The sequence below is a fragment of the Giraffa tippelskirchi genome, chromosome 4 (genome assembly GCF_054371585.1).
Source record: "Giraffa tippelskirchi isolate mGirTip1 chromosome 4, T2T-mGirTip1v1.2.pri, whole genome shotgun sequence".
Lineage (NCBI taxonomy): Eukaryota > Metazoa > Chordata > Mammalia > Artiodactyla > Giraffidae > Giraffa > Giraffa tippelskirchi.
The window spans coordinates 8,897,652-8,924,710 of NC_137278.1; the positions used below are offsets into that span (position 1 = coordinate 8,897,652).

The 27,059-nt window shown below is 51.6% G+C and overlaps 1 protein-coding gene across 21 annotated transcripts in view; it reads right to left on the minus strand.

Annotated features, from left to right (window-relative positions):
* RALGPS1 (Ral GEF with PH domain and SH3 binding motif 1) overlaps window positions 1-27,059 on the minus strand; it is a 295,428-nt gene that overhangs the window by 33,062 nt on the left and 235,307 nt on the right. For all 21 annotated transcript variants that reach the window (XM_081587230.1, XM_081587226.1, XM_081587219.1 and 18 more), the window contains 3 exons: window positions 18,211-18,348; window positions 15,486-15,579; window positions 10,965-11,032 (listed from right to left, as the gene is read on the minus strand). In XM_081587230.1, the coding sequence (XP_081443356.1) occupies window positions 10,965-11,032; window positions 15,486-15,579; window positions 18,211-18,348 (300 nt within the window). The remainder of the gene's footprint in view (window positions 1-10,964; window positions 11,033-15,485; window positions 15,580-18,210; window positions 18,349-27,059) is intronic.

Consider the following 27,059-nt stretch of genomic DNA (forward strand, 5'->3'; position numbering starts at 1 on the left):
GGTTGGAACCGGTGGTGTCCTAGCATTAATAACAGTGTTAATGGAGCACTGCGGGCCTGGTCTCTGGCCGTGTGTGGTGCTGCCACCCAGAAGGTGGGTACTCGGAGGAGGCGCACTCTGCAGGTGAGAGAGCCCGTGAGCAGGACCTGGGCCCTGTGTCATTATCCGGGAACCGAGGGCAGGGGGTGGGGGGTGGCCCGTGGTGGGAAGGAGCTCAAGCAGTTCAGAGGCCAGGTGTGAGGAAAGAGGAACATGGCGACACATTTGAGGTGACCTGATCTAAGCAGAAGGCGCTTCTTGAAGGAAACGTGTGATGGATAAACGTCCAACTGCTGCTCCCGAGGAAGGGAAGGTGAGGGAGGCTAACACCCATTGTGCACCAACTGTGTGCCAGGCTTGTATAAACACTCCATTGCTGAGTCCAAAGACTCTACAGCCGTCCTGTGGAGGCCTCCCCGCCCCCAGGTCACATGGCCGATGGGAGCTGGGTTTGCTCCTTGAACCGGCTGCGTGTGCGGTGAGGAGTGGACACTCCAAGGCTCTTCTGGAAACCTCCCTGGCCTAGGCTCTCTCCTCACCCACTCCCTTCCCCACCTGTTTCCCAGAGGTTCCTGTGCCCTGGCTCTGACCCCAGGCAAGCTCTCCCGAGCCACTGGACTCGCCCCTGGTGCTTCCACTCAGCTCCTGACTCTCCCTCCAGGCCAAGACCCGGATCCACCCCCTTCTCCTTGCTGCTTTGGATGGGAGGCAGGCCTGGCCTCAGATGCCTCTGAACTCAGCTGGGGGGAGGTGGAGGGCTGCGATCTCCCTGGGCCCAGGATCAAAGCTGCTGCTGCTCTCAGTGCCCTGGGTCTCCGTCACTCCCATCCCTGCACTGCGGACCAACAGCAGGACTTTGACACTGAAGCAGAAGAATTTCCATTCAGCTGGGACCTGGGGGCTGGGGTGGTGGTGGTGGTGGCCTCTCTGCCAGTAAGTGCCACTCTGCTACTGAAAGGCCTCACGTGCCAGCCCCACCAGGCCTGGGTTGGGGGGCACCATGTGACAGCACCCAGGACACGTGTCTTCTGGGACCGGTTCGGAGCTGGGTGGCTGACAAGTTTGTTCCTCCGTGTCCTCGGGGCGGGGGCGGGGGCGGTGATAATGGGCTGGGGCTCTGGCCTGCCCTAGCGGAGTGTGGTCCCCGCTGCCCGGCCCGATATGGCACGAGCAGCTGGAAAAACTGACCACGCGGCTTGACTATCTCAGAGGATTGCTCTATTTTTCCTCAGCATAATTTTTCCATGAATAATCTTTAAGTGGCTGTTTCTTTAGCAGTTTTATTGGAACATATGAGAACTGACAGTCATTGGGGAACAAGATATCATGAACGAAATCTGGTTTTCATTACACTTCTCTCAAGAAAGCAACATGCTGCCCAACAGACCACTCACTGATTGGCTCTGGAGTGGGCAGGGTCAAGGATGATGAAGGGCGACAGCAAAAAACATGGGCCCAGAGGCAGACAGGCCTGCGCTCCCACTGGTACCTGCCACCTCCCAGCTGAGCGACCTTGGGCGAGTCACCTCGCGCCTTGGAGCGTGAATTTTACGTCTGCAAGACAGGGGCATTGAGCTGGCCTGGCAGCCCCATGGTGAGGAGGAGAGGACAGAGCGCTGGCCTCTTTCCTTCCTAACAACACCCAGGGGGGGTGTGGCTCAGCCACTCTGAATTAGACAGCTGATGCTCTGCCTTCGTGGAGTCACAGTCAAGTGGGGACAGAGACAAGCATCCAGATAATTATACCCAGGAAAGACACCTGCTTTGATAGGAAAAAATGAAGAAATACGGTAATAGCAAAAACTACATCAATGGGGTAACTATCACGACTCTGCCAGGGCTGGCGATGGTAATGGGTGACATTCACTGAGAATCTACCAGGGGCCAGAGACTGTGCTAAACAGAGGATCTGATGTCAGCGTCACAGTAACACTGCCTCACAAGCCCTGTTGGCAGCATCTCAACGTTACGATGTGGCACCTGTGGTCAGAAGGGTTAAGGAGCTTGCCAGGGCGAGGGGCTGGTGGGCGGGGGAAAAAAGTGACCTTGTGCTCGGTTTGTAATTCTAAAAGAAGGCGGCTCAGAAGCCACACACTACTCTGACCTCGGCAGCCTTGGTCTCAGCCGTCACTTCCTCTTCTCCAAGGCGGCCTTGACCAGCCAGCCAGTGCCGGGACACTGTGGGGGCTATGGGCCTCTTCTGCCCACCCACGGGGGTCACAGGAGACACGCCTGAAACGCCTCCAGTGCCTTCTGTTCCTTCCGTACGTTTCTCTTGGAAGAGACAGAAATGGAGGGAAAGAACGGGAGGCCCCTCCCATCCTCAGGGGCTAAATTAGACCCTCACTGAGATATAGGGCCCCATGTGGTGCAGAATTCACAGCCCCGAGGGTGGGACTTCTCACAAAGGGGGTGATACCCCATTGTCCTGGGTGCACGTGGCCCATGCCTGGCCTTCATGGCACTCGTTCATCCGAAGCTAAGTAGTTATGTGTGATTTCCTGCCGACTGTCTATCCCCACCCCTCACCCAGGAGGCAGGGACCGTGTCCCCGTGCCCAGCACAGGGCTGGGCGGGCAGTTGGAGCACCAGCCGCGTGTGCCAAGAGCGCCGGCATGGTGCCCACGGCTCTGCCGAGGAGGACATGCACCCGGCACGGGGAGCCTGGTTCCCACGGGTCCTGGCGGCATCTGGGCGGCCCTGCCCTGGGTCAGCGCTGCCTGATTCAAGCAGCCTGGCAGCCCGGCCGCTGCTCACCGGCTGCGCTCCAAGTCTCGCACATCGGAGATTAATGGGAGGCAGCTGTGTCGGAGGGAAACGACTCACTCTGGAGTCACAAGACTTGCGTTCCATCCAGCCTCGGCCCCAGGCTGCGCGGGGAGCCGGGGTCCATTCTCCTCGGGCTCTGAGCCTCCGCGTCGTCCCTGGAGGCCAGGATGACCGCTGCCGCGATCCGGAGCTCCGAGAGCACCAGCCTGAGCGTCTGGGGCGCGGGGCCCCCGTCCCCCCAACTGCAAGGGGTTCTGTGTCTCCCCGTTTCATTCCTGTGTTTCATTCATTCTCCATTTCATTTTGTTCCCACAGTGGGGCTCTCACCGGGTCTGCCAGAGCCCTGAGCGCTCTGGGCCCCACGGGCCCCTCTGCAGAGGAAAGCCTGTTTGTGTTGAAAGCCTTCTCTGGCCAGGTTTCCTGGTGGAGCCTGGGAGCCGGTGACTTTTAGGTTCACACGCGTTCCTTGTTTCTCATACATGCAATTCTTATGGGTCCTTACTGCGAGCCAGGCTCTATCTCACACGTCACTCGGTTTGCCCCGGTTCATTTCCTTCTGAAATATGGCATCCGATCACCTTTCAACTGCAGTGAGGCCCGGACGCTTTCTTCTCGCAGCCAGAGGCCCAGGTTCCCAGCTGCAGCAGTGCAGCAGCTTTGCGTCTTGGTTCTTCCGCTTGACCTTGTCCTTAAGGGGCTACTAGGATGGGAGACTCCAAGGACAAAGCAGACGTGAACTCCAGAGAGAACCAGCGAAAACTGGTTCCCTGTCCCTTGAGTCCCTCACCTAAGGTCCCCTACCCACTCTGAGAACATGAGGGCAGAAAGAGGGGGTCACTGCCCTCACCCATAGAGGTGCTCTCTCACTCTTCTCAACCACAGTGAGGAGTCTCCAGGCCACTCGAGGAGCTTGCTATATGTCCCTAGCAGCTGGGAGACCCAGGGGACTCTGAATACCTCCCTCAGGCCTAGAGTCCACACAGCTGTGGCCACACCAGGGTTAGCTACACTCACAGGTTCATCCGGACCAGGACAGGTGTGGCCTCCCATGGATCAAGGTGGTCCCTGTGAGTGGAGCTAAGGGCTGGAGGGGACTTCAAGCAGTACGAAGCTGGCAGTGGGCACTGGCTGAGGGCCCATGCAGTGTCCCCTGGAACAGATCTGCATCTGCTCGGGTCAAGGGGCTGTGGGGTCACTGGAAAACCCATGAAAGTGCCCGTGAGAGGAAACAGCACCTGGAGTCAGCACTGAGCCCGCACCATTCTTGGCAACCAGACTCTGAGGTTAGCCAGCCGAGGAAGGTAGAGAGAAGTCCAGAATGGGCGGATGGCAACACCCCCGCTCCGCAGCCACAGCGGGAGGTCCCAGACAGGGCAAGGGAAGGAGAGGAAATGCCAAAGCATGTTTAGAATCTACTCTTACACAGACCCAGCCTTCAAAGGACCACGCTGGGACAGCACGCCACTCACAGTGTCAGTGGCAACGTCATGGATGCGCCAAGGTGGTCACCCAGGGCAGGGTACTTCCTGCACTGCATCGATGATGGGGAGCCCAGGGAACTCCGGGGCCCTCTGGTGCATCCTGCTTCTTCCCTGTGCTGGGTACAGGCGACAACCAGTCCAGACCCCTGGGCTCAGCAACTGGCTCTGCCCCTTCCTCTAGGCCTGAGATGGGGGGAGCAAGCAACCCAGAGCCTGTGCCTATAGGGCAGGTACACCTACCTCACAAGGTAGGTGTAGGTTCACCAGGCAAGCCGGGCTTAGAGTAGTGCTTGGCAGAGAGTACTCGCTCAATATGTGTCAGCTATTACTATCTTTCAGAGAAGGCAATGGCACCCTACTCCAGTACTCTTGCCTGGAAAATCCCACGGACAGCGGAGCCTGGTAGACTGCAGTCCATGGGGTCGCTAAGAGTTGGACATGACTGAGCGACTTCACTTTCACTTTTCACTTTCACGCACTGGAGAAGGAAATGGCAACCCACTCCAGTGTTCTTGCCTGGAGAATTCCAGGGACGGAGGAGCCTGGTGGGCTTCCATCTATGGGGTCGCACAGAGTCGGCCACAACTGAAGCGACTTAGCAGCAGCAGCATTACCATCTTTAACCTGTTTCCCTACCGTGAACCAGCTGGTGTGGTTGGTTTTAACATAGGTCCACAAATTCTAACACTCTCATTAAGGGTTCAGTCTCCCTGCCCTCTCCTTGGGCCTGGCAGGCCTTTGAGACTGCCTTGACCTACAGAAAGAAAGCTGAGCGCCAAAGAATTGATGCTTTTGAACTGTGGTGTTGGAGAAGACTCTTGAGAGTCCCTTGGACTGCAAGGAGATCCAACCAGTCCATCCTAAAGGAAATCAGGCTTGAGCATTCATTGGAAGGACTGACGCTGAAGCTGAAACTCCAATATTTTGGCCACCTGATACGAAGAACTGACTCATGTGGAAAGACCCTGATGCTGGGAAAGATTGAGGGCAGGAGGAGAAGGGGACGACAGAGGATGAGATGGTTGGATGGCATCACCGACTCTGATGGACATGAGTTTGGGTAAACTACAGGAGTTGGCGATGGACAGGGAGGCCTGGTGTGCTGCAGTCCATGTGGTCGCAAAGAGTCGGACACAACTGAGCGACTGAACTGAACTGAACTGACCTACAGAGCATGGCAGAAGTGAGGCTAGGTGACTTCTGAGGTGGGTCACACAGACACCATGATGCTTTGGGGCCCTCTGCTCTTGGGGAGCAATGCCATGCAAGAGCTCGATGACTCTGACGCTCCCATATGGCAGGGAAACCCAAGCCACACCAGAGGCCACGTGGAATTTTGGGCTCCGCCCCAGCTGACAGCCAGCACCATGCACATCCTGACAGTTCCAGCCCCAGCTTCCAGTCCCTCTTAGCCTTCTGGTCTTTCCCACTGAGACCCTAGCTGTCATGGAGCAGAGACAAGCCGCCCCAGCTGTGCCCTGTCCAACTTCCTAGCCCAAAAGTCTGTGCATGCAATAAAATGGCCGCTCTGTGCCACTGGGTCCTGGGGTGGCAGGTTATGTGGCCAGAGTACCTGGCACAGCTGCTGAGTGTGAGCTGGAGCTGAGGTGAGGGCCCTCTGGCCCCCCCCGTCCAGTGCTCCATTGGCCATGCCATGCTGTCCCTCCACCCGGTCAGCATCAGAGCCTATCTGTGAGGGCCAGGAGCGAACATTCTTGAGTGGTAAGCGTGTGCCAGGCACTGTCTAAGGGTTTTTCAGGCCCAGCCTCAGTCCATGAAGTAAGCCCACATGAAGTATTTATGGTGCTGTAGTCGCTAAGTCGTGTCCGACTCTTGCGACCCCATGGACTGTAGCCTGCCAGACTCCTCTGTCCATGGGATTCTCCAGGCAAGAATACTGAAGTGGGCTGCCATTTCCTTCTCCAAACTATTTAGTTATGCCTAGTCCCATTTCACCAATAAGAACACCGAGGCTCAGAGGGGCCACGCCGATCACCCAGAGTCCCAGAGCTAGGAAGCGCTGGAGTCAGCCCTGCACTCAGGTCTGCCCGACTCCAAGATCTGCCTGGCTTCAAGATCTGCCTGGCTTTTACCCACTGGGCAACAGAAGGAACACGGAAAGGTGTGTTGGCAAGCAGTCCTGAAGGTACAGGGACCTGCGGCCAGCCTGAGCTTCTCCATAGACTTGCTTCGTTGCCAAGGAATCTTCAGAGAAAACCTGTCAGCTGGTTCAGCCCCACGCAGGCGGGGCTCACGAGATCTGGAAATGTCTTCACTGGTTCCAAGGCACACACAGCACCAACTGCCCTCTCTTGGGGTCAACGTTCTTTATGATTTTTGCTCTCCAGGAAAATATTAGTTCATTTATATAAGCTAAACATTACATATGGGGGGAAATGGAAAACGTGGCATTCCTGGCCTTTTTTCTCCCCAGACCAGAAACTGAGAAGGTTTCTCCACTTCCTTTCTCACAGTCTGTCCATCTGTTGGTGCGGAGCTGCTGGCACGGCTGCTCCCCGGGGGTTGGAGAGGGGGGTGTGGGGGCATCGGAAGGACTCAGGGTGCAGCTGCAGGTTGGGGGACCACCTTGACACCCACCGAGGCCCCAGAGAACTGACAGGAGGGCTGCATCCGACACAGAGCCTGCATGTCCCAGGCAGGGCCGGCGAGCTGAGAGGGGGAGCGCGTGTAGCCACAGATTGGGGTCAGAGAGCTCATGTTGGCCTCCTGGGACCGCTGCCCCCCCCACCCCCTGCCCTCATCAGTTCCTCACGCTGTCTGCTGCCCGCCTCCCCAGCGAAGGCAAGAATGAAGCCCACGAGGGCAGGTCTTCTCCAGGCTCCTCGGGGGGCCTGGCTCACAGCCGGCCCTGGCATGTGAAGTCTCCAGTGAACAGACTCTCTTGGGGCCTTTCCTCGGCAGGTGTGGGGGTGTCTGCTGGCTGGAAAGAGCCCGGGGCTGTAGCCCCAGCCCCCTCCCGAGGAGCCGAGGGAGGCTGCGTTCCTCCCATTCCTGGGACTGCAAGAGGCACATTCTTGTCCCTGGTCTAGTAGGGCTTTTGCCACGCAGCCCCATCTAACTGCCAGACGTGGAAGACCTCCCTGGAGCTGCCCTCTGTTCCGCCTGCAAGGGACCCCGCAGGTCCTCTCTGCTGTCTGGAAGCTGAGGCTGGGAAGCCGGGATCCCTGAGTGCATCTAAAGCCTTCCAGACACTCCTGGGCCCTCTGATGGTCCATGAAAACCTTAACAACCTGCTTCCAGGCTGGAGCCGCAGCTGTGGAAAGTCAGTGGCAGACACTCCTGGGTACCGAGGTCTGCTGGCCTCAGCACTTCGCTGGGAGGAGCATGGAGTCAGCAGGCAGCTGGAGAACCAGGTGCCCACAGGCCCAGCTGGGAGCCCAGAGACCAAGCGCCTTACATGAGGGGCTGCGGGAATTCCAGGCCCAGGGAAGGCAGAGACGGGACAGAGAAGCACAGAAAGCTGTCTAGTTTCCACAAGTGAAGTGCCCTGAAGCATGGAGAGCTGCAAGAGGGTGCAACGCAAGGTCAGCAGGCTCTGGAAACGGGCAGGTAGTGGATGTTTTAGGTTTGCAGATCTCAGGGTCTCTGTCTCAACCTCAACTCTGCCACCATAGCGAGCAAGTAGCCAATGTGCCCATGGCTGCGTGGCTGTGCTCGGATACAAACCAGAGTGGCCTGCATCAGAGCCACGTGTGCCCAGTGTAACAGGGGGCCTGACCTGGTCAGGGAGCGAGAGGAGAGAGAGGAGGAAAGATTTCCCCAAACCCGGGTGATGATTCAGAGACAGAGGCAGAATCATAACATTGACAGTAATAACATCATCCTAATAAAGTTACATTTGATGAGGGTGTGCTGTGTCAGGCACACGTGATCTTAATAAATTCTCACAACCACTCTCTGAGGGAGGTTATTACTATGCCCACTTTACAGATGGAGAAATCAAGGCTCGGCGGGTACACGAGGTGTTCTGTCTGACCCTTCAGATGAGTTCTTAGCCCTGCTTGGTGCCCTTGGGAGGCTGGACCCGAGAGGCATCTCTTGGCTCCCTCACCCCAGGCTTCCAGCTGGGTTTGGCCAAAGGGAGGCTCCAGCTGCAGATACGGTGGGTGGGAGGGCGGAGGAGAGAGAGGGCAGGGCATTTCAGCTCCACCCTTCCTCCTCCTTTACCCTTGGCTACCACAATTTCTGCGGAGCTGACCCGTCCTCTGTGACTCAGCACTTGTTGGAGTTCGTAACATTCTTTCTTCCCCAAGTCTTTCAGCCTAGAGGTGCTGGGGACCTCGCTGTCCTTGTGTAAAGTATTTATTCCTATTCCCATTTCACCTTCATTAAGTCTCTTCCGGTGAGTCATCTGGGGGCAATTCTGTTTCCTGCCAGGACTCTGACTGATGCTGGAGGTTAGTTAACTGGCTGGCTTCTGGTTTCACATTGCCAATAAACACCGGAGCCAGGTGGGGATGAGGGGGATGGGATGGAAGGAGAGTAGGGCTGAACCTTGAGGAGGCTGGACCGGGGGTCGGGTCCCGGCTCTGGTACCGGTTTCCATCCTAAGCAGGGCTCAAAAGTGAATGCAGGCACTTCCCCGGTGGTCCAGTGACTAAGTCTCCACGTGCCCAGTGCAGGGGGCCCGGGTTTGATCCCTGATCAGGGAACTAGATCCCACATGATGCGACTAAAGATCCCATGTGCTGCAGCTAAGACCCGGTGCAGCCAAACACATAAATAACATATTTTTAAAATGTGAATGGAGCTCCTCCTTTCCTGCCCCAGGGCTCGGTGAGTGGTCTGCTTCTGGAGGCCCCCAGGAGCAGTGTTAAGTTTTCTGTGCCTGGCTCCTGTCTCCACCTAGGGCACTGGGAGATAGATAAATCCTCCAGCTCGTCGGGCTGAGGGGACCTGACGGCACCTGGGGAAGGCCTGAGATGTGCTCACCCTGTTCAGGTGTGCTAACTGGACAGGGTGCAGGGACCTCTTATTCAGACTGATTAGGAGATGGAAGGGCAGAACCCTCTGTATCCAAGCCCGCTCTCTCCTCCAGAACCCTGGCATTCCCTCTGGAACAAAGAGCCTTGAGTGGTTAGCATTCCTACATCCCTCTGATGGATCCCATCCACCCCCACCCACGGTCAGGTGTATGTAGCATCGGGAAGGAACATGGCTGACTAAGTGGGAGAAGGTTCTAAAACAAGAAGGCAGAGACGAGACCAGCGCTAGGAACTTCTCTCTGGTCACTGCTGGTGGGTCATCTGCCATGTGCAGAAGGCAGTGGACGTGAAAGGAGACCATGGGAGACAGTTTCCTATTGGGCTCATGGAATCCTGTGAGGAACAAGTTTAGGCCAGGACTCTGTCTCTTGAGGTGTAGACAGCAGCATCCCCAAGCTGTGTGGATCAATTAGCGTCTCCCTCCCTCTGCTAAGGTACCATGGGACCCTGGGGTGGGCTAGGGGCAGGGTCCAGCCTACATACTGGAGCCAGGAGAGGCTGGGAAAGGTAAGGCGCCTGGAGGAAACCCTCGAGTCAAGGCAGAGGCCTTGCCAGGCAGGGCCAGTAAGAGGCTGTGACATGGCCTCCTGTGGCCCTAGGGTCCTGACACAGCAGCACCGCTGTACCAGCCTGGCTCCAGAAAGGGGAGCGAGTGGTTGGTTAGCAGGTCAACAGGTTGGGGGCAGCGGTCATGACATCAGGCAGAAGCCTGAGACAGCCACCTCCTCACCAAACACTCACCGCCTGTCAGACTCCACACTGCATGCCTTGCATGTATCATTTCAATTTTTATATTCCAGCAACTCTGCGATGGGAGGCTTATTATCCCCATCTTACGGGTAAGGCAACTGAGGCCCAGAGGGTATAAAGTTGCTTGTCCAAGACTGCAGTGGCCTGGCACCCAGGTGGGTGTCACATAAGCTCAAACCAGGAGGAGGAAGTACAATTGGACTCTGGCCTGCAATCTGGTCCCGCCCAGAACAGCAGCAGAGACCAGCCCCAGCAAGAGTCAGACATGGCTTAGCGACTGAACAGCAACCAAAACGAAACTGTCACAGAGATGACTCTGAAGCAGCCAACATTGCGTACACGTGGGCAGAGTGCTTTAAAAGCGTGAGTGGCCCAGTCCTCAAGGTGACAGCTCCATTTTGTGGATGAGGCCACTGAGGATAGGAGAGGTACAGTGACAGAGCTGGAAGCGGCACAGCTCGATTTTGACTTCAAAGCCTGGGCCTCTTATCTCTACGGGACACAACGTGCGTCCCAAATGTGGGAATGAAACTGATGCCCCAGGAAGGTGAGCCATCTGTGTGCGGTGGGACCAAATGCCCCCGGCATCCCATGCACCCTTCTGGGGCTTGGTACCCCGAGCCTGGGTGGGAGGCCTGATGACAAACGTCCAGGTGACCTGGAGGGTCCTGGGTTTCTCCACCCAGTGCAGGCCCCCAGCTTGGGCTCTGATCTTGCCTCTGTTGGGTCTCAGACTCTCCCAGGGAGCCCCAGCCCAGAGGTGCCCCACAGGAACCCAGTGTGATCAGAAGCCTGGGTAGGCTGTGGGGGGTGGGGGGAGGCGGCTGGACTCTGGTGTTTGGCTCCACTGGCAAGGCCAACCCTGGCAGCCACGTTTGGGCCATCAGCGAGTCTGCCCCCACCCGAGGGGCTACGATACCTGCAAGATCTTCCTTGGAAGAGACTAGTCTCGGGGAGCTGCTTCCTGGTTCAATTCGGAGTGACAGTCTGAAAACAAAGATTTTCAAAGGATTAGATGGGCTCTAGGGTGTCAGAGGGGGAACCGGACATGTGCAAGCTGGGAATTGGGAAACTGGACTGCTGCTAAGGGCTATTCCAGTCATGGAGCCAGCAGTGCTCTGAGGTCTGCTCGAGATCACAGAGACGGCTTTCCAAGGTCCCCAGGGGATTTCCATGGCCAAGAAATGATGGCAAAGGAAGACATAATAAATAGTGTACTCGTGGCCCCTCATTGCCGGGCACAGATGTGTTCCTGCTCAAGACAACACTATGAACTAGGAACACCATCCCCGTCCTTAGATGAAGAAAGTGAGGAGCAGGGAGGTTACACAGTTCCCCACAGATGTGCGGGGCTAACAACTGGCCGAGCAGGGGATCGGGGCTGTCTGACCCCAAGCCAGGGGGTTTAATCATTACACTGTATTCTCAGATGCCCCCAGAGAGGCATGACATAGTAGTTATTACTGTTTTTCTTTAAAGCATCGATTAAGAAACTTCTGGCTGAAAATGACAGAGCGAAGCCGGATGCCAGACTCTCCCTCACGCAACGAGACCAACAAACAATTACAAAGGCTCAGGAGTAAAAGAATCCCCCCACACACACACAGCTGCTACAAGGGAGGGGGCATGAACTTCAAGACCTTGTAGCCAGGGAAAGAAAAGTGGACTGTGAAGCTGAACAAGAGCCATTACATGGCCCAGCTCCCATCCTGACCTCGGACTTCTCAGGGGGTCTGAGCGGCTCTAGATTGAGAAGAGACACGGACGGGGTAATGTGTGGACGGCGTGGGGGATGCGCTGATGGAAATGAAGGCTCCATGGTCGGGGGAGAGTGTGTCATCTGAAACCTGAGAGTATCCCTTTCTGGAATGGGATTCAGCCCTCTATTAGATGGAGGAAACACTGATGAAGGCCTTTGAAGAGAGCCCCCTTCTCTAGAACAGCTGGCTTGCTCCCTGCCTCCAAGGAGCTGGACCCCTGCCCCCAGGCTGCACAGAGGGCAGAGACTGAGAACCCCTGTGCCTCTCAGCACAGTGGAAGGAAAACCAGCCCATCCCACACAGTGCAGCAGAACCAGACGGCGGCTCCTTCCATCAGAGCTAGTCCAGAGGAAGCCTCTCACATGGAAGCAAGACAGAAAGAAACAGTATGGCCAACTCAACATCCTCGCAGAAAAAGGGGACAGACGGAGGAAGAGAGTGTTGTCCAGATTGCTCGGCCCAGAAGGCAGCCCCAGGGCACACGGGGAAATCCCCCCAGGTGCTTGAGAATATGGGTTGTATAGAACCAAACCTGAAAAATGAGATGGGAACACAAAGGAGTAAGATGAAAAGGGAGACTGGAGACCCCAGGGAACAAACCAAGGACAGAAACTAGAGGACTGAAGGGATACCAAAGGAGAAACAGATCAACCCCAGTGACTGAGGATGAAATAGATGGAGATTACAGCCATTAGAAAGAAGTCCATGGACATGAAAGACAGACAGCATCCAGTGTATGAATTTCTGGAATGCCGGAGAGAGAAGAGCCAAAAAATGGTGCAGAAGAAGTGGTCGAAGATAGAAACCAAAAGAATTCCTCTGTGATGAAGAAAGAGCATATGCTGTTCCAGGGAAAGCTCCACTCGGAGGCATTCTCCTTGCGAGGCTTTTGAACTTCAAGGAATTCTTCCCACGAGGTAGACAAAACAAGTCACTTACAAGAGGAAAAATCTAGACTGGCTTGAGACTTGTCTACAGCAGCACCCAGTGCCAGACGGCAGTGGAGCGGGTTCTTTGTGTCCTGCAGGAGGGAAACCAAGGAGCCCAGCAAGTTAGATGCAGATGTTTCCATGAAAGACATCCGAGTGTGCAGGACTTGAGCAAACCTACTTCACGATGAAACCCGGCTAAATAAGGGACTGAGTTAAAATAAAGACTCCAGGAACGGAGAAGCGACAGGTGGTAAGAACTGAAAACGTTTAACTAAAACGATTCCTAAAGAGTAAGGATCATGATTCCTGAACATGATGTGTATGTTATAAACTTGGAGAAACAAGAAGATAACTAACGAGGAGCTGGAAGGTGGTGCAGGGGAGGTGAAGGAGGTGGGTGGAGCTTGCTAATGATCTCATCTTTTATGACCCGAGTCAATGGGCCCTGCTCACCAGGGAAATCTAGTTAAAACAGAACTTAGGGACTCCAACCTCGTCATGTTCTTCCTGACCTCTTCTGTTAATCTCAGAAGGGCTCTTTTAGGGAATAATATCTCTTGTGGAGAAATGTTTATCTGAAGAGCGGCAATTCCTTATGTTTTATTTCAGTTCCTTTTTCTGGTTAAAGTAAAATTGAAGTTGTTTTAATTAAAAAATAGCAAGTGCCATATAATCCAATTTCAATAAATTCTATTCTTGTATCCATCCGTCTATCCATCCTTCTCCATGTGTATATATGCACTTTCTATGCACAAAAGAAGGTCCAGAATAATGCTCATTTAATGCCAACAGTCATGCTTTTTAAGTGGCAGGAATTTGGGTAATTTTTCTTAAATAAAGTAAAATAGACGAAAGGCTGAGGAAAACAAAACACTGGTTGGGCTCCTTGGCACAATGTCTTCAAAGTAAGAGGAAGCCTGTGTCCTCGGAGGTGGGGATCAAGTCTCTGGGTGTGCACTGGGCCCTGGCGTGTGGGTTCCTCCAGCAGAGTCACAAGCCCTGGGCATCCTTTGCCACTCAGATCCAGGGCCTTCCTAGGAAGGGACCCCCTCAGTGGTCTGGGCCCAGGACAAGAATACAGCCTTCCTCCTTGGGTGTGCCCACTTGGACCACAATAAAAGGCCTTTGTGAAGTCCAGGCACTAAGTGCTAGGAGTGTTCATTGTCCTTCAGAATGGAAGGCGTAATTACTCACAATTTGCAGCTTGTCCAAGGATTATCTCATGGCCAGAAGTATTTATGGACCATTTTTCTCCTTAAAGTATATTAGTGTTAATGAAAAACTACTGTCTTTCTAATAGAATTATTGGCATATGAATGGAAAATATTATCCCAGAACCTAACTGGGAATAATTTCCCACTCCAGGGTACTCTTTTCAGGAACAGCAAATGCTTTGTAAGTAACAATGAGCAATTTGTGGCAAACATAATTTGAATGATCATCTCTGGCCCTGATCTATTGCTGTTACGATTATGTAACAGATCAAAATGTATTACATTCTATTTTAACAAAATATTGTACAATAACAACTAAAGGTATCACCTCTTATTTCTAAAGACAGCCAACAATTAGGAGGACCATGTGGGGAGCTTTGGAAACAAATACAGATTTCCAGGCCCGTCCCAGACATCTGGGTGGCTAGAAGGCTTCCTAGGCGTCTCTGGCCCATGGTCAGGGCTGAGATCCACTGCTGCAGAGCTGGTGAGGGTGGTGTTATTTCAACAGCCATTCCCAAGGTCTTGGTGAATGAAAAAGGGTAACCTGAAGGTGTCCCTAGTGGCCACAGTTTCCAACAACTTAGATGAAGAACAAATCATCAAGCTGACCACATTTTTAGATGTAAAACTGGAAGAGATTAAAAAATATATTGGACAGCAGGATTCAAAGAGATTATGCATGCTTTACTGGAAGCAACCAATAAGATGCGATTTAAAAGAACATGCAAAGCTGGCGTTTAAGGGGGGAAATTGATCAATTACATGATGGCCAAGACTAGCCTTGATAACAGGCTGTGTGAAAAGCCCTGAGGTTCTGAGTTGACCTCAAGCTCAAAATGAGCCAAGAAGACGTCCAATCAATATGGGGGACATGTAAAGGTACTATACTCCAATAACAATTCAGCAGGAAAAAAAAATATGGTGGACAGACAACATGAAAAGTTCTCCTTCTCCCTCTAATTATATAGAAATGCTGGATAAATTCCCAGCTGCCACAGATGAAGAGAGAACTGAAAGCCAGAGCAGGTGAGTGGGAGACGAGGCCAGAGGGCCAGGGTCTTCAGGGGAACTGGGTGTATTCTATACGGGCTGCATGGAATGGAGATGGAGCCTCCGCCAGCGCCAGGTGGCCAGAGTCCAGCAGAAAGTGGGGGCCCCAGGGAGCTGCCTTGTCCGTGAACAGGCTCTCAAGAACTCTGTTTGGCAGCCCGGAGGTGAGTCTAGAAAGCTGCCCTTCCGCTCAGCACTCTGAGTGGGGTAGTCAGTCATGAGGACCTGGAGCATGAAGCCTGTACCACACACCGCTGTGGAGCCCAAATTTTACCCTCCCCACTGGAAAAAGCCTCACTGAGAAGCTGATGGAACACCCTCCTCAGTCCAGGGGGTCTACGGGGGGTGGGCCATGGTGGGAGGAGACGCTCAGCAGCCCCGCTCTGGGCTCTGTGGGGTCCGAGGTCACCGAACACACACGTGCTGGGGTTGGAGCATGGGTGTTGCTGCACAGGTGGCCAGGGGCAGGGCGGGCACTCACTTGTAGTTGTCGTCCTCCACAAACTTCTGGAGCTCTTCGATGTAGCGCACGGACTTCAGGTACTTCTGCACATGGGGCAGGGTGGTGAGGTGGTCTACAAGAGGAGAACAAGACCCAGAAGCTTCAGTCTCTCCCCGTGTCTGTCTCTCCCCGTCTCTGGGCCCCACACGAGACGGGACTGAGACACATAGGCAGTCTTTCAAGAGTTGCTGATGATCCCTTGGGCCAGGCCTGTGCTGGGCACTGGGAACAGAGTGGACCCTCGAGGCATGCCCCCCAGATGGCTGGGCCACAGATCCCACACCCCAAGGTCACCACAGTTCCTTGGCTGGGGAAAGATGGGAAAGATGGGTCTTGGTAGGGGGTGGGGGTGGGGAAAGGGCCTCCAGAACAGACCAGAGCCAGGTGTGTGCCCTCAAACAGGTTTCCACAGGAATAATTGGACCAGTCTCCCTCACCCACCCCACCGGCTCCATGTGACAAGAATGGATGGGTCCTGTCCAGCCTGGTAAGCAGCCCAAACCCAGACCCAGGCGCAGCCTGAGAGCCTGGCTGCTGCATCCTGAGAAGATAGGGGGGGGCCTAGACGCTTAAGCACCTGTGCCAGGCTCTGCACCAGGTGATTTTTAGAAGCCATCTGGCCTCAACCTTTGCACCTGCCTCATTTCCAGGACGGAGAAGGCAATGGCACCCCACTCCAGTACTCTTGCCTGGAAAATCCCATGGACGGGGGAGCCTGGTAGGCTACAGTCCATGGGGTCGCTAAGAGTCGGACACGACTGAGCAACTTCACTTTCACTTTTCCCTCACATGCACTGGAGAAGGAAATGGCAACCCACCCCAGTATTCTTGCCTGGAGAATCCTAGGGACGGCGGAGCCTGGTGGGCTGCCGTCTATGGGGTCGCACAGAGTCGGACACGACTGAAGCGACTTAGCAGTAGCAGCATTTCCAGGAATAAGATGTACAGAGGAGGAAGCCACAATAACCTGCAAGGTCACTCCCCTGAGAAGTTTTGACTCTGAGTCACCTGTGGCCTCGGCCACACGGTGCTGTCTCTCTGTCCTGGGCTGACTGATGTCAGGTGCTCTCCTCAGACCGTCATGATCACTGCACTCTTTCTGAGGGGTCCCCACACCCTCCTTGATCCCCTCTGCCATTTCCCACTGGTTGGGACAGAACTGGTTGAGGTGGGAGGTGGAGGCAGTGGAGGAGGCCTTGCAGAGGAGCAGAAAAGAGGGTGGGGAAGGGCGGCTGCTTTCCTGGGGCGGGGGTGGGGTTTGGTGGTGCATCTGGGTGCCAAGATGAGCCCCTGATGGCTCTGCCCAGTAACCGTGAGATTCTCAGCGGGGCATTCGGCTTCTTTAGGGTCTCAGTGTTCTGGTCTCTGAAATCGCGATAGGAACACCTGCTTCACAATGCTGATGAGGGGGAAGGTACAGGTACACAGAAGAGCAGTAAAAGTGAGCGTTTCCTGAGCTCTGATGAAAGGCTGGGGTGAGGGCCCGGCACACACATCTCCCTGTCGTCACTGATGAGAAAACCTCAGAGAAGACAGACTTTTCAAGAAGCAGGGCTGAGACATGAAGCTGCATCTGTCTGACCCCGAAGCCAGGTCATAATTGCTCTGCTGGCCAGTAGGACCAGTGCTGAGGCCCCAGGGAGTGGGAAGGGCCTTGGGAATTTAGGCCTCTCCCTGCTCTCTGCGCAGAAGGAGAGCTGGTCTACCAGTGCAGGCCTCCCCGTCCCCTGCCCTGAAGTTGAGGGGGTACTCCTGAGCAGACCTTTGGGTTTTGTGCCCCGCCCCCTGCAGGGGCCTTCCCACGTGGAGGCAGCTGGCTTCTCCCACCCCGTGTGCTGGCTGGTCTCTTCTCCTCCCGCTTTGCTGCTTCCTGACTTCTACTCTTCCCCCTCCTGTGAAGCTCTACTTCAGGGAGACATTACCGCAGCTGTACCACCCTTCCCCTCTTCCCTGTGACTTCTGCCATGTGGTGCCCTGGTCACTCAGGCCCATTCCTAGAGGACCTGGGTACCTGGCTCCCAGCTGAGCCCATCCGCCAGTGTCCACATGGCTGGCCCATCAGTGTCTCCAACAATATCTCCTCTATCCATCTCAGATGCACATCATCAGGGTCACCCTTTGGATCCGGTCAAGTGTGGCAGAGCCTGGTGAGCTGTTGACCAAGTCATTGCTCTTTTCCCACTAGGCCCACAGCTGTGTTGTGTTCCTAGCTTCGCTGGACAGAAGCAATGAGTGCCATGTGCAAGTCTGGCCCAGAAGTCCATTCTTATATGATTCTCTCTTCTGCATCTGCCAGCTGGATGCAGAGTTCAGTGGAGGACTCGGGGCCATGGGACACAGTGGAACCACATGGACAGAGGAGCCCAAGTCCCAGAATCGGCTTGGAGGAGAGCCACCAAGAGCTGCCCACAGAGCTCTTCATGGATGAAAGACCTGGCTCTGCCACTGACTAGACATGTGACCCTAGACAGGTGACCACAGTATGTTCAGCCTCAGTTTCCCCATCTGTGATACAGGGATAGTAACATCTAATCTGCACAGTCTTTGAAGATCAAACATGCTTGCAATGGATCCAGCATGCATTTGATGCTCAGGATATCAAAACAAAGAGCCTTGGGCGGGGACTACCTGGTCTCTAGAACTTTCTCACTGATAAGGTGCTGGACCCAAAAGATTCACAATCCCAGCAACCAGGGGGACTAACCGTAGCTGCAGGAAACTTGTAAGTCAGCAATTATTCGGAGAATATTGTTCATCTGATTGGATCTTTGTTCGTTTTCCATGATGCTGCCTGAGGCTGGATACGCAGAATCAATGTAGATTAAATCCAGAAGATAGATGCCTAAAATCAAAGAAGATATTTAATGATGGAAGGTGTTCCTTAATCAGAACGGCATAAAACCAAACTGCTCCACTAGAAGGTACAGGGTGACTTACGGAAAACTGCGACATGATTTGGACTTCAATTCCAATCCTGACTCCTAACTGTTCACATAAACTGCTCAACTGTAAATCAAACATCTGAGCAACAACCAAAATGAATGCTGGCAAGATTTTAGCATTTTGAGTTCCTACACTCTTCCAGCAACAAGGGTTATTCCCTGTAACCCAGCTGGAAAATAACAGGACATGAAAGGGATGAATGAATACTTGTGTTTTACTAACCACTGCAGTTTAATAGGTCTAAGGTGTCATACCCAGGAGAACACTGTTTGAATTCAGGTTTTCATTTATTCACTTAACTGTTTGTCTATTTGTTTATCTATCTGTCCTTACATGCGCGCGGGCACGCGCGCGCGCACACACACACACACACACCCCAAATCATAAATAAAGGAACAAAAGAAGAAATCAAAAAAGCAATAGTCCTTGGTACAAAGAAGTAAGGCTAGACAGAGAATTCTCCTGCTGAGGGTGCTTAATAAGAAAATAATGTGTGATATAAAAACATTGCTGTGATAGGCCAGTAGGGAGCCTCAGCACGGCCTCATGGCATCACCCCAAGGGGAATTCGGGACAAGCTGACTGGCCAGGGATGGGGGAAGAGGACTGGCTGTGTGGCGTGGTCCAGCTGACTGGCTTGCTGAGGGCTGCACTTCAGAACCTTGAGGTGTGTGTGGACAACGGGTGGCATGTTCTTCCAGCAGCCCCCACCCCAGAGTACTGCCACTAAACCCATATCACTGGTGAAGTGCAGAAGTAGTGATGCAAAGCAGAACTGAAGGCAGAAAACACTGAATGAGGCAAAGAGGAATGGCTGATATTAATTAAAGGCATAGGAGATTGATTTAATGATTACTATCTTCTATGCACAAAAGAATACTGCACCAAAATATACAAAGCAAAAAAGTGCCAAAAATTAAAAGTGGATTCAACAAAGCCACAACTATGGGGGTGGCTTTTGGTATGTCTTTTCTAGAATTTGTGTGTGTGTGTGTGTGTACACATATGTATGTACATACAAAAATATATACATACACATACATGTATTATAGATATATGTATGTATATGTTCTATATGAATGTATCTAAGTAACAGAATTAAAAGCTTGGTGTTAGATAAATAAAAACACAATTATTTTAAAATACTCATGGAATGCTCACAAACACTGATTATATGCTAGTCTATTAAAAAAAAATAGCTCAATAAGTTCCAAAAAATAAATGCCATATCTGCTCTCTTTGACCTTACATCTAGGATTTAATAATAAATATAGAAAAAATTCTAACCATCTGTTAAACACACACTCATAAGGAACTCACAGAAAAAACGAGAAATGTAAAACAAAAAGTCTATGCAATGACAATAAGAACACTATATAACAAAATTTATGAGATCAGACCAAAGTGATAATCAGAGGAAAATTTATAGCCTTAGAAGTTTCCTATTAAACTGCTAAGAATTACAACAAATGTAACTAACCAGGTACTTAACAGGCAAGTTGTGGGTTTTCTACATGGCTGGACAGCGCTGCACTGATTTTTGCATTCACTATGTCATTTGTCCTTATAAAACCCATTTCACAGAGGAGGAAAAGGAAATGCAGAGAGCATGTGTAACTTGCTCCAGGTCACACAGCTGGTAAGCGACGGGGGTGGGACCTGAACCCACGCTTGCCTCCCCAGAGAACACGCTTCCTGCCATCACAGTGGACTGCTGCTGCTGGATACCATGAGTCACTCGTCTGCTTTTAAAATAGCTACACGTTTTTTACAGGAAACTGTTCAATCACAGAAACATATGCTAGCACTTCTCCTAGGAGTCGTTTCCACTTCCTTTCTTTCTAGTGGCACCGTGTTTCCAAAATTTAAAAAAAGTAGAAATCATTTCCCTTATATCAAAGCTCCAAGTTTGGAAGGTTTAACTTCACAGGTTCATGATTTCTCTTGATTGTGTTTTTCCTCTTCCTGTTTGAAAATCTAACTTGGTTACCTCCCCAAGGATTCGGCAATGGCGATCCTGAAAATTCCATTAAGGCTTGAACCACAACAGAAAGCGTCCTCTAGTGCTGAGCAGGAGGTGAGGGGATAAGGGACATGCTGTGCAGACCAAACCCACTGGCTCTGAGCAGCAGAGTGAACCTCGGCCCAGGAGCAGGGGCCCCGAGGAGCAGGATGTGGGAGACAGGAGAGGGACGATGCTTCCTAGGAATCTGCTACAAGACGGGAACCTCCTCATCTCCTGTGATCCTCCCACTGACCCCAGGGTGAGGGTTGAGGAGCAAAGTAAAGTTCAGGGAGATTAAGAAACTGGCTTGAGGCCTCAAGAGTGTGTTGGATTTGAACCCAGGTCTATCTGGCTCCAGCGCCTGTTCCAACTCACTCACTGGTCATGGAATTAGTCACCTTTTCTTGAATAACACCTTCGCATGGGAGGCTCGCCCTCCGCCGCCCTGTGAGGACCAGGGCTGGCTTCTCTGCATCCTCTCAGGTCCTGGCTCTGCTAACAGAGGCCAGGAGAAGCTGAACTCCATCTCCCCGCCAACCCCTGCCTGTCTCCTGGGGGCATGGAGAGCTCATTACTTCATAAGAACAAACCCCACTGTAGAGTTGTTCATCACCCCACTCCATGACACATATCCATTCCCCCAACCTGAGAATCCAGGCTGAGGCCACCACACGTGAGGATGGAGAGGACCTCCCAAAGGAGGCCCTCTGGCCAGACCCCAATCCTCGGCACCACCTGACAGAGCCTGTGTCTAAACGGCTCATCACTCCCACAACAAAAACTGCTCCCAAAGCAGGAAATCTACAGTTAACACTGCGTAAGTCCAGGAAAATTCTCAGTATTGTCATCAGTCCATAACTGGCAGTATTTAAAAGCCTAAACTGTGGTGAAATCATCAGAATAGCCCCTCCCACTTGGACTGGGCCAGCGCTCACCGCAGTTAGATACTTATTGAGACTGTTCATGTATCTGCTGTCTGATGCCCGCTTCAGACTTTATGTAAACCCTTCTGAGGAGGAAAGGTCTTGCTCCACGAGCTCAAGTCCCAGCAGCTGGAACAGAGCACACAGGAGCTGCCTGGTGAACATCAGCTCAAAGAAGGAAGGTATGAATGCAGGCCTACTTCAGTCCACAATATAACCTTAGGAAGTACATTCTTATCCTCATTTGGGAGCTGAAGAAAGAGACACTGGGAGTCAAGTGATGATTATAATCTGAGTCTAAGAGCTCACTATGCGCCAGCTCCTAAACTAAGAGCTTGGCCCTGTTGGTTGATTTGTAATAACTATTCTATTTTCAGGGAGGCTTTATTTATATCTTTCTCTGGTGGCTTAGATGGTAAAGCATCTGCCTGTAATGTGGGAGACGTGGGTTTGATCCCTGGGTCGGGAAGATTCCCCGGAGAAGGAAATGGCCACCCACTCCAGTACTCTTTCCTGGAAAATCCCATGGACGGAGGAGGCTGATAAGCTATACAGTCCATGGGGTTACAAAGAGTAGGACATGCCTGAGCAACTTCACTTCACTCGCTTTATTTCTACAGAGGAAGGAATGAGCTGAGAGTGTGGCACCGCTGGTCTGAGGCCACACAGCTGGGAAGTGGCAGAGGCAGGATTTGAACACACGTCAGTCGGTGCAGGCGGCCATACTGTCAGTCCTTCTCTGACCCCAGGCTGGGTCCTCTGGAGCCCGGCAGCAGGCGTGGCAGGACGGGGCACAGCTGAACCCAGAGGCAACCCGGCCATGGCTCTCCCTGTCCGGTATCCTCCTTGGGGTCAACACTATCCAAGAGGACTGACCACTACATGGTGGCCGTGTTGTCCACCTCCTCCCGTGGTGGCACGTCTGTCCCAGGTCCTATCGCCGGCGGCCCCCCCACGGCCTGGGGGCCCGGCCAGCTCTGCCACATGACATGCAGCTGTGGTGGAAGTGGGAAAGTGTGGGGCTCGGAGCCAGGAGACTGGGAAGCCTGGCCCTGCCACCAACCAGCTGGGTGGCCTCAGGGAAGCCTTTCTACCTCCCTGACGGTGACTGGGGGTGATGACATGGGTGTCAGAGCCTCTCAGCTCAGGGTTGGACCACTGAGGTGCCCCTGAAGTTGAGCCTGTCTCCACAGCAAGGCCCCACTTGGAGTGGGTAAGATGTGCCCAGCCGGGTTTGCCATAAACTGTGGATGGCGCCCAGATGCTGACCGCGTGTGGCCACCCACCTCAGAGGGCCAGCTCTGGGAGCTTTTGTCTCGACTGGGACAGCACAGCTGGGCCGTCTCAGCTCCTTTCCTATTTACACAGCATTACGGCAGCAGAGGACACCGTGTTGTTGACCTTGTTAAGATGGACAGTTACTAGATCAGCCACTGGCCCTGGCGGCCATGAGGCTGAACGGTGCCGGGGCGGGGGCTAGACTGGGAGGTGCAGACGCACTGGAGGAACAACCGCAGGGGTAACAGCCACCATCTGAGATGGGAAAGGCTGGCCTTGCTTGTTCCACTGCAACCTCACAGCAGCTGGAAGGGCACAATGGGTGTTCTCATTTCTTCATTTTACAGATAAGGGAACGGAAACTTTGAGAGCAAAAGTGACTTGTCCAAGACCACACAACTTACAAGTGGCGGGAATCGGGATCTGAATTCAGGCCCGTCTGACCCCATAAAGATTTGGGACAGACAGCGATGCTGAAAGCTGGGAACTGGGAGGCAGTGGCTGGCACACAGATGAGGGTCCTGGAGTTGGAGCTGGCGCTGTGAGGACCCCTCCTGTGGCCTGCCGCCCACCCAAGGACACCGCTGGCAGCCAGTATCCACCCTGTGGCTTGCCTGTCTGCAGACTCAACCTCCTGGGAGATGCACAGCTACCCAGAACATGTTCTGTTCCCTCCTGCCATGCCCCACCCAGGGCCTGGTGACATGGTAGTGGCTGCAACAGGGGTGCCAACCAGCCTGCCGTGGTGAGGCAGACAGCCATAGGGGCTGGGGGTGAACAGCCCTCAGCTGGCTCTCCTGTGGACGTCTCCCCAGCTGGACTGGTCCCAACTCCAGGGGTGTGTGGCCAAATCTTCTTCCTGATGGCGAATCCAGGCTCCCCTACCAGGGGTGTCCACAAGACGCCCCGGCCCTGAGGCGGGGAGTGTCGGGCTGACAAAGGAGGCGCTCTCCTGAATAGACCCTTCTCTTAGGCTGACGGACACCAGGCTCGGTGGCGTGGAGCCTGCTCGGAGCTGGGCGCCCCAGTCTCCCAGAGCCAAAGCCCACGGCTGGCACCGGGCTTCACCACCAGCCCAGAAAGTCACTGCTCTCTTGTTCCTCCCATCGCCACCCGTCTCACTTCCATCCCGAGTCTGGTTTTGGTTTTTCTCACACAGCTATCTATTTAATGAGGAAAATTCTGCTGCGTTGAGGGGAAAAAAAACCCTCTGCAGCATAAAAATATGCCACATTTCCATCTTATGCTTTCCATTTTCTCTCTCTCTCTTTCAAAGTTTCAGATGAAAGACTTTTTTCCATGTTCTCCTGCTCTGCTTTGAAAAGCTCACTTTCAAACTTCAGAAACGAAGAGTGCTGGCACCCAGAGCTACACTTGTGTGGTTTGATCACATAAACTGTCCTGATAAATTTCAAATGAAATAACAGAGCAGCAGCTCATTAGGGTTTTTTTGGTTGTTTTTTTTTTTTAAGAGAGCCCAAAGCGATGCCATCAACTGCAGAAGGAGATCTCAGTGGGCGGCTCAGGATCCCTGTCTGATGGAGAAGACTCTGAGTGTTAATTAGGGCCCACTAATTAGTATCAACCCTGTAAAACATGGACTTCAGAACAAACCCTCATGGAAAGAATATTCCTCAAGTGAAAGGTGTTGGAAGCTGGCTGACATTAAGACAAATGTTTCCTGGGTCTGCAGAAAGGGGGTAGGAGCAGGCAGCACGTGTCAGGTGGTCAGAGAACATGTTTCTTAGAGGAGTGCATGGTCTCGTGTGCTTTTCTTGGTGTTGGGGCTTGTGAATCACAAAGGCATGTGAGCACAACCTTGTAGCCCACGCAGAATTACCTGTGGCTCGAGGTCCAATGAGGGCACAACCACAGATTCCCCCTGCCCTGGGGATTGACTGCCTGGTGATCAACGGGGCAATGGGATGACCTACTGTTTGCAAAGGTTCTCCTGGAGAGCTGTGGGAATGCATGCCATGTGCTGGGATTCTGACCAGCAGTAAAGGAGAACAGGACAGAGGGCATTATCCTGGTGGTTATTATTCAGTTGGTTTTGTGCTGGACACAGTGCTAAGTAAACTACATGTACCACCTAATTTAATCCTCCAACAACTCTGTCGGCAGTAGAGAAGAAAATGGCACATCTGTCTGCCTCACACCTATCCCCAGTTCTTCGGGGAACATCCTTCACCTTTCCTTTGCGGAAACAATACCTCCCATACTTGTGACTCATGTGGTAAGTCTGGGGCAATTTCATTCCATCCCCTGCCCTGGGAGTAGAAGCAAAATTTAAAAGTGAACCATTTGGGAAAGGAAAAGAAACACTCCAAATAATTCATAAAAAAAAATTATAATCACAAACTGTCTACAGACAGGATGCAGTCAAATCACCTAACTCAGATAAAAATTCATAGTCTCAAATGTTTCTATTAATAATGAAGAAATATTAAAAAAAATGAATTTAGTGTGCATTATAGAGAACTAGGAAGAATAAGACAAAGCAAAAGAAAGTAGAAGAAAGCAATTAAAACTATAAAATCAGAAATAATGAATTTTTTAAAAAGTCCTGTAGAGTGATAAATAAAACTGCAAGTTGGTTCCGTGAAAAAGTCGATAAAGTAGATAATCATTTGGTTTGCATGATGGAGGAAAAAAAGAAAGGAGAAAACACGGATGTGCAATGATAGGGATGTGAGAAGGGATCTGATTTCAAATATGGAGGCGATGTTAAAATAGCAGTATGTGTGATTTTCAAGCCAACGTATTTGAACATGTAGTTGAAATGTGTGCTTACTAGGAAAATATGTTTTCCCAAAATTGCCTCAAGAAGAGGCAAAACCCCTCAACTACCCAAACAAAGAGAAAAATATTGACAAGATTAAGATAGAGACCGTGATTAAAAAGTACAACATACAAATGGTTTCATGGAACCCATCCATTAAACCTTGAAAGAAAAACTAAATGTTATTTAAATTGTTCCAGAGCACAGGAAAAGTCAGAAATATTTTCAGTTCTTTTTATGGCTTGAGCATAACCATGATACCAAAACCTGGCAGAGATGGAATAAAAAAAGAGGCCAATATCATTAATAAAGATCCAAATAAAACGCTGGCAAGTACAACTTACCAGCGTTTTAAATAATAATAGTAGCAAATCAAATTAGCAGTATATTGAAGAACAATAAAGCAAATAGGTTTACTACAGGATTGCAATGATGTTTCAACAAGTAATATTGAGAGATGCTGAAAAGTCACTGATAATTTCAATATCTATTCCTGATAAAGCACTGAGCTAGGAACAGACTTCTTTAATATGATAAAGATACATGGTAGAAACACTAACACAAGAATACTTGTCATCTTGCTATCATTTAACACTATTTTGGATGAACAAATCAATGAGATAAGACAAAGAAACATGGTGTAAACATTAAAGACACACAAAACACTGTCATTACTTTTAGGCTATATAATTAATCATTGTAGCAGTTATGTAATTAAGTAATCCAGGAAAATCAACTAAAAAACTATTACAACTAAATAACAGTTAAGTTCAAAGTAGATACGCATAAATCAAATAACAGTTAAGTTCAAAGTAGATATGCATAAATCACTAACATTCTTGTATCAGCAATCAGCTAGAAAACGGTAAAAAAAAAAAAAAGTGATATAGCGTAAAAACAAAACTATAAAACTCCTGGGAATAAACTTAAAAAGACATGTGTAAGACCAATATGAATAAAACTTCTTTGGTAGAAAAACTATGTAACATTTAAGGACAGAAACGGTAAGGACCTAATAGAAGCAGAAGAGATTAAGAGGTGGCACGAATACAGAGAAGAACTGTGTGAAAAAGGTCTTAATGACTCAGATAACCACCACGGTGTGGTCAATCACCTAGAGCTGGACATCCTGGAGTGTGAAGTCAAGCAGGCCTTAGGAAGCATTATTACAAACAAAGCTAGTAGAGGTGACAGAATTCTAGCTGAACTATTTCAAATCCTAAAAGATGACGCTGTTAAAATGCTTCCCTCAATATGCCAGCAAATCTAGAAAACTCAGCAGTGGTCACAGGATTGGAAAAGGTCAGTTTTCATTTCAATCCCAAAGAAGAACAAGGCCAAAGAATGTCCAAATTACCGTACCATTGCACTTACTTCACATGCTAGCAAAGTAATGCTCAAAATCCTTCAAGCTAAGCTTCAGCAGTACATGAACTGAGAACTTCCAGACATATAAGCTGGGTTTAGAAAAGGCAGAAGAACCAAAGATGAAATTGCCAACATACACAGGTTCATAGAAAAAGCAAGAGAATTACAGAAAAACATCTACTTCTGCTTCATTAACTACACTAAACCTTTGACTGTGTGGCTCACAGCAAACTGGAAAATTCTTCAATAGATGG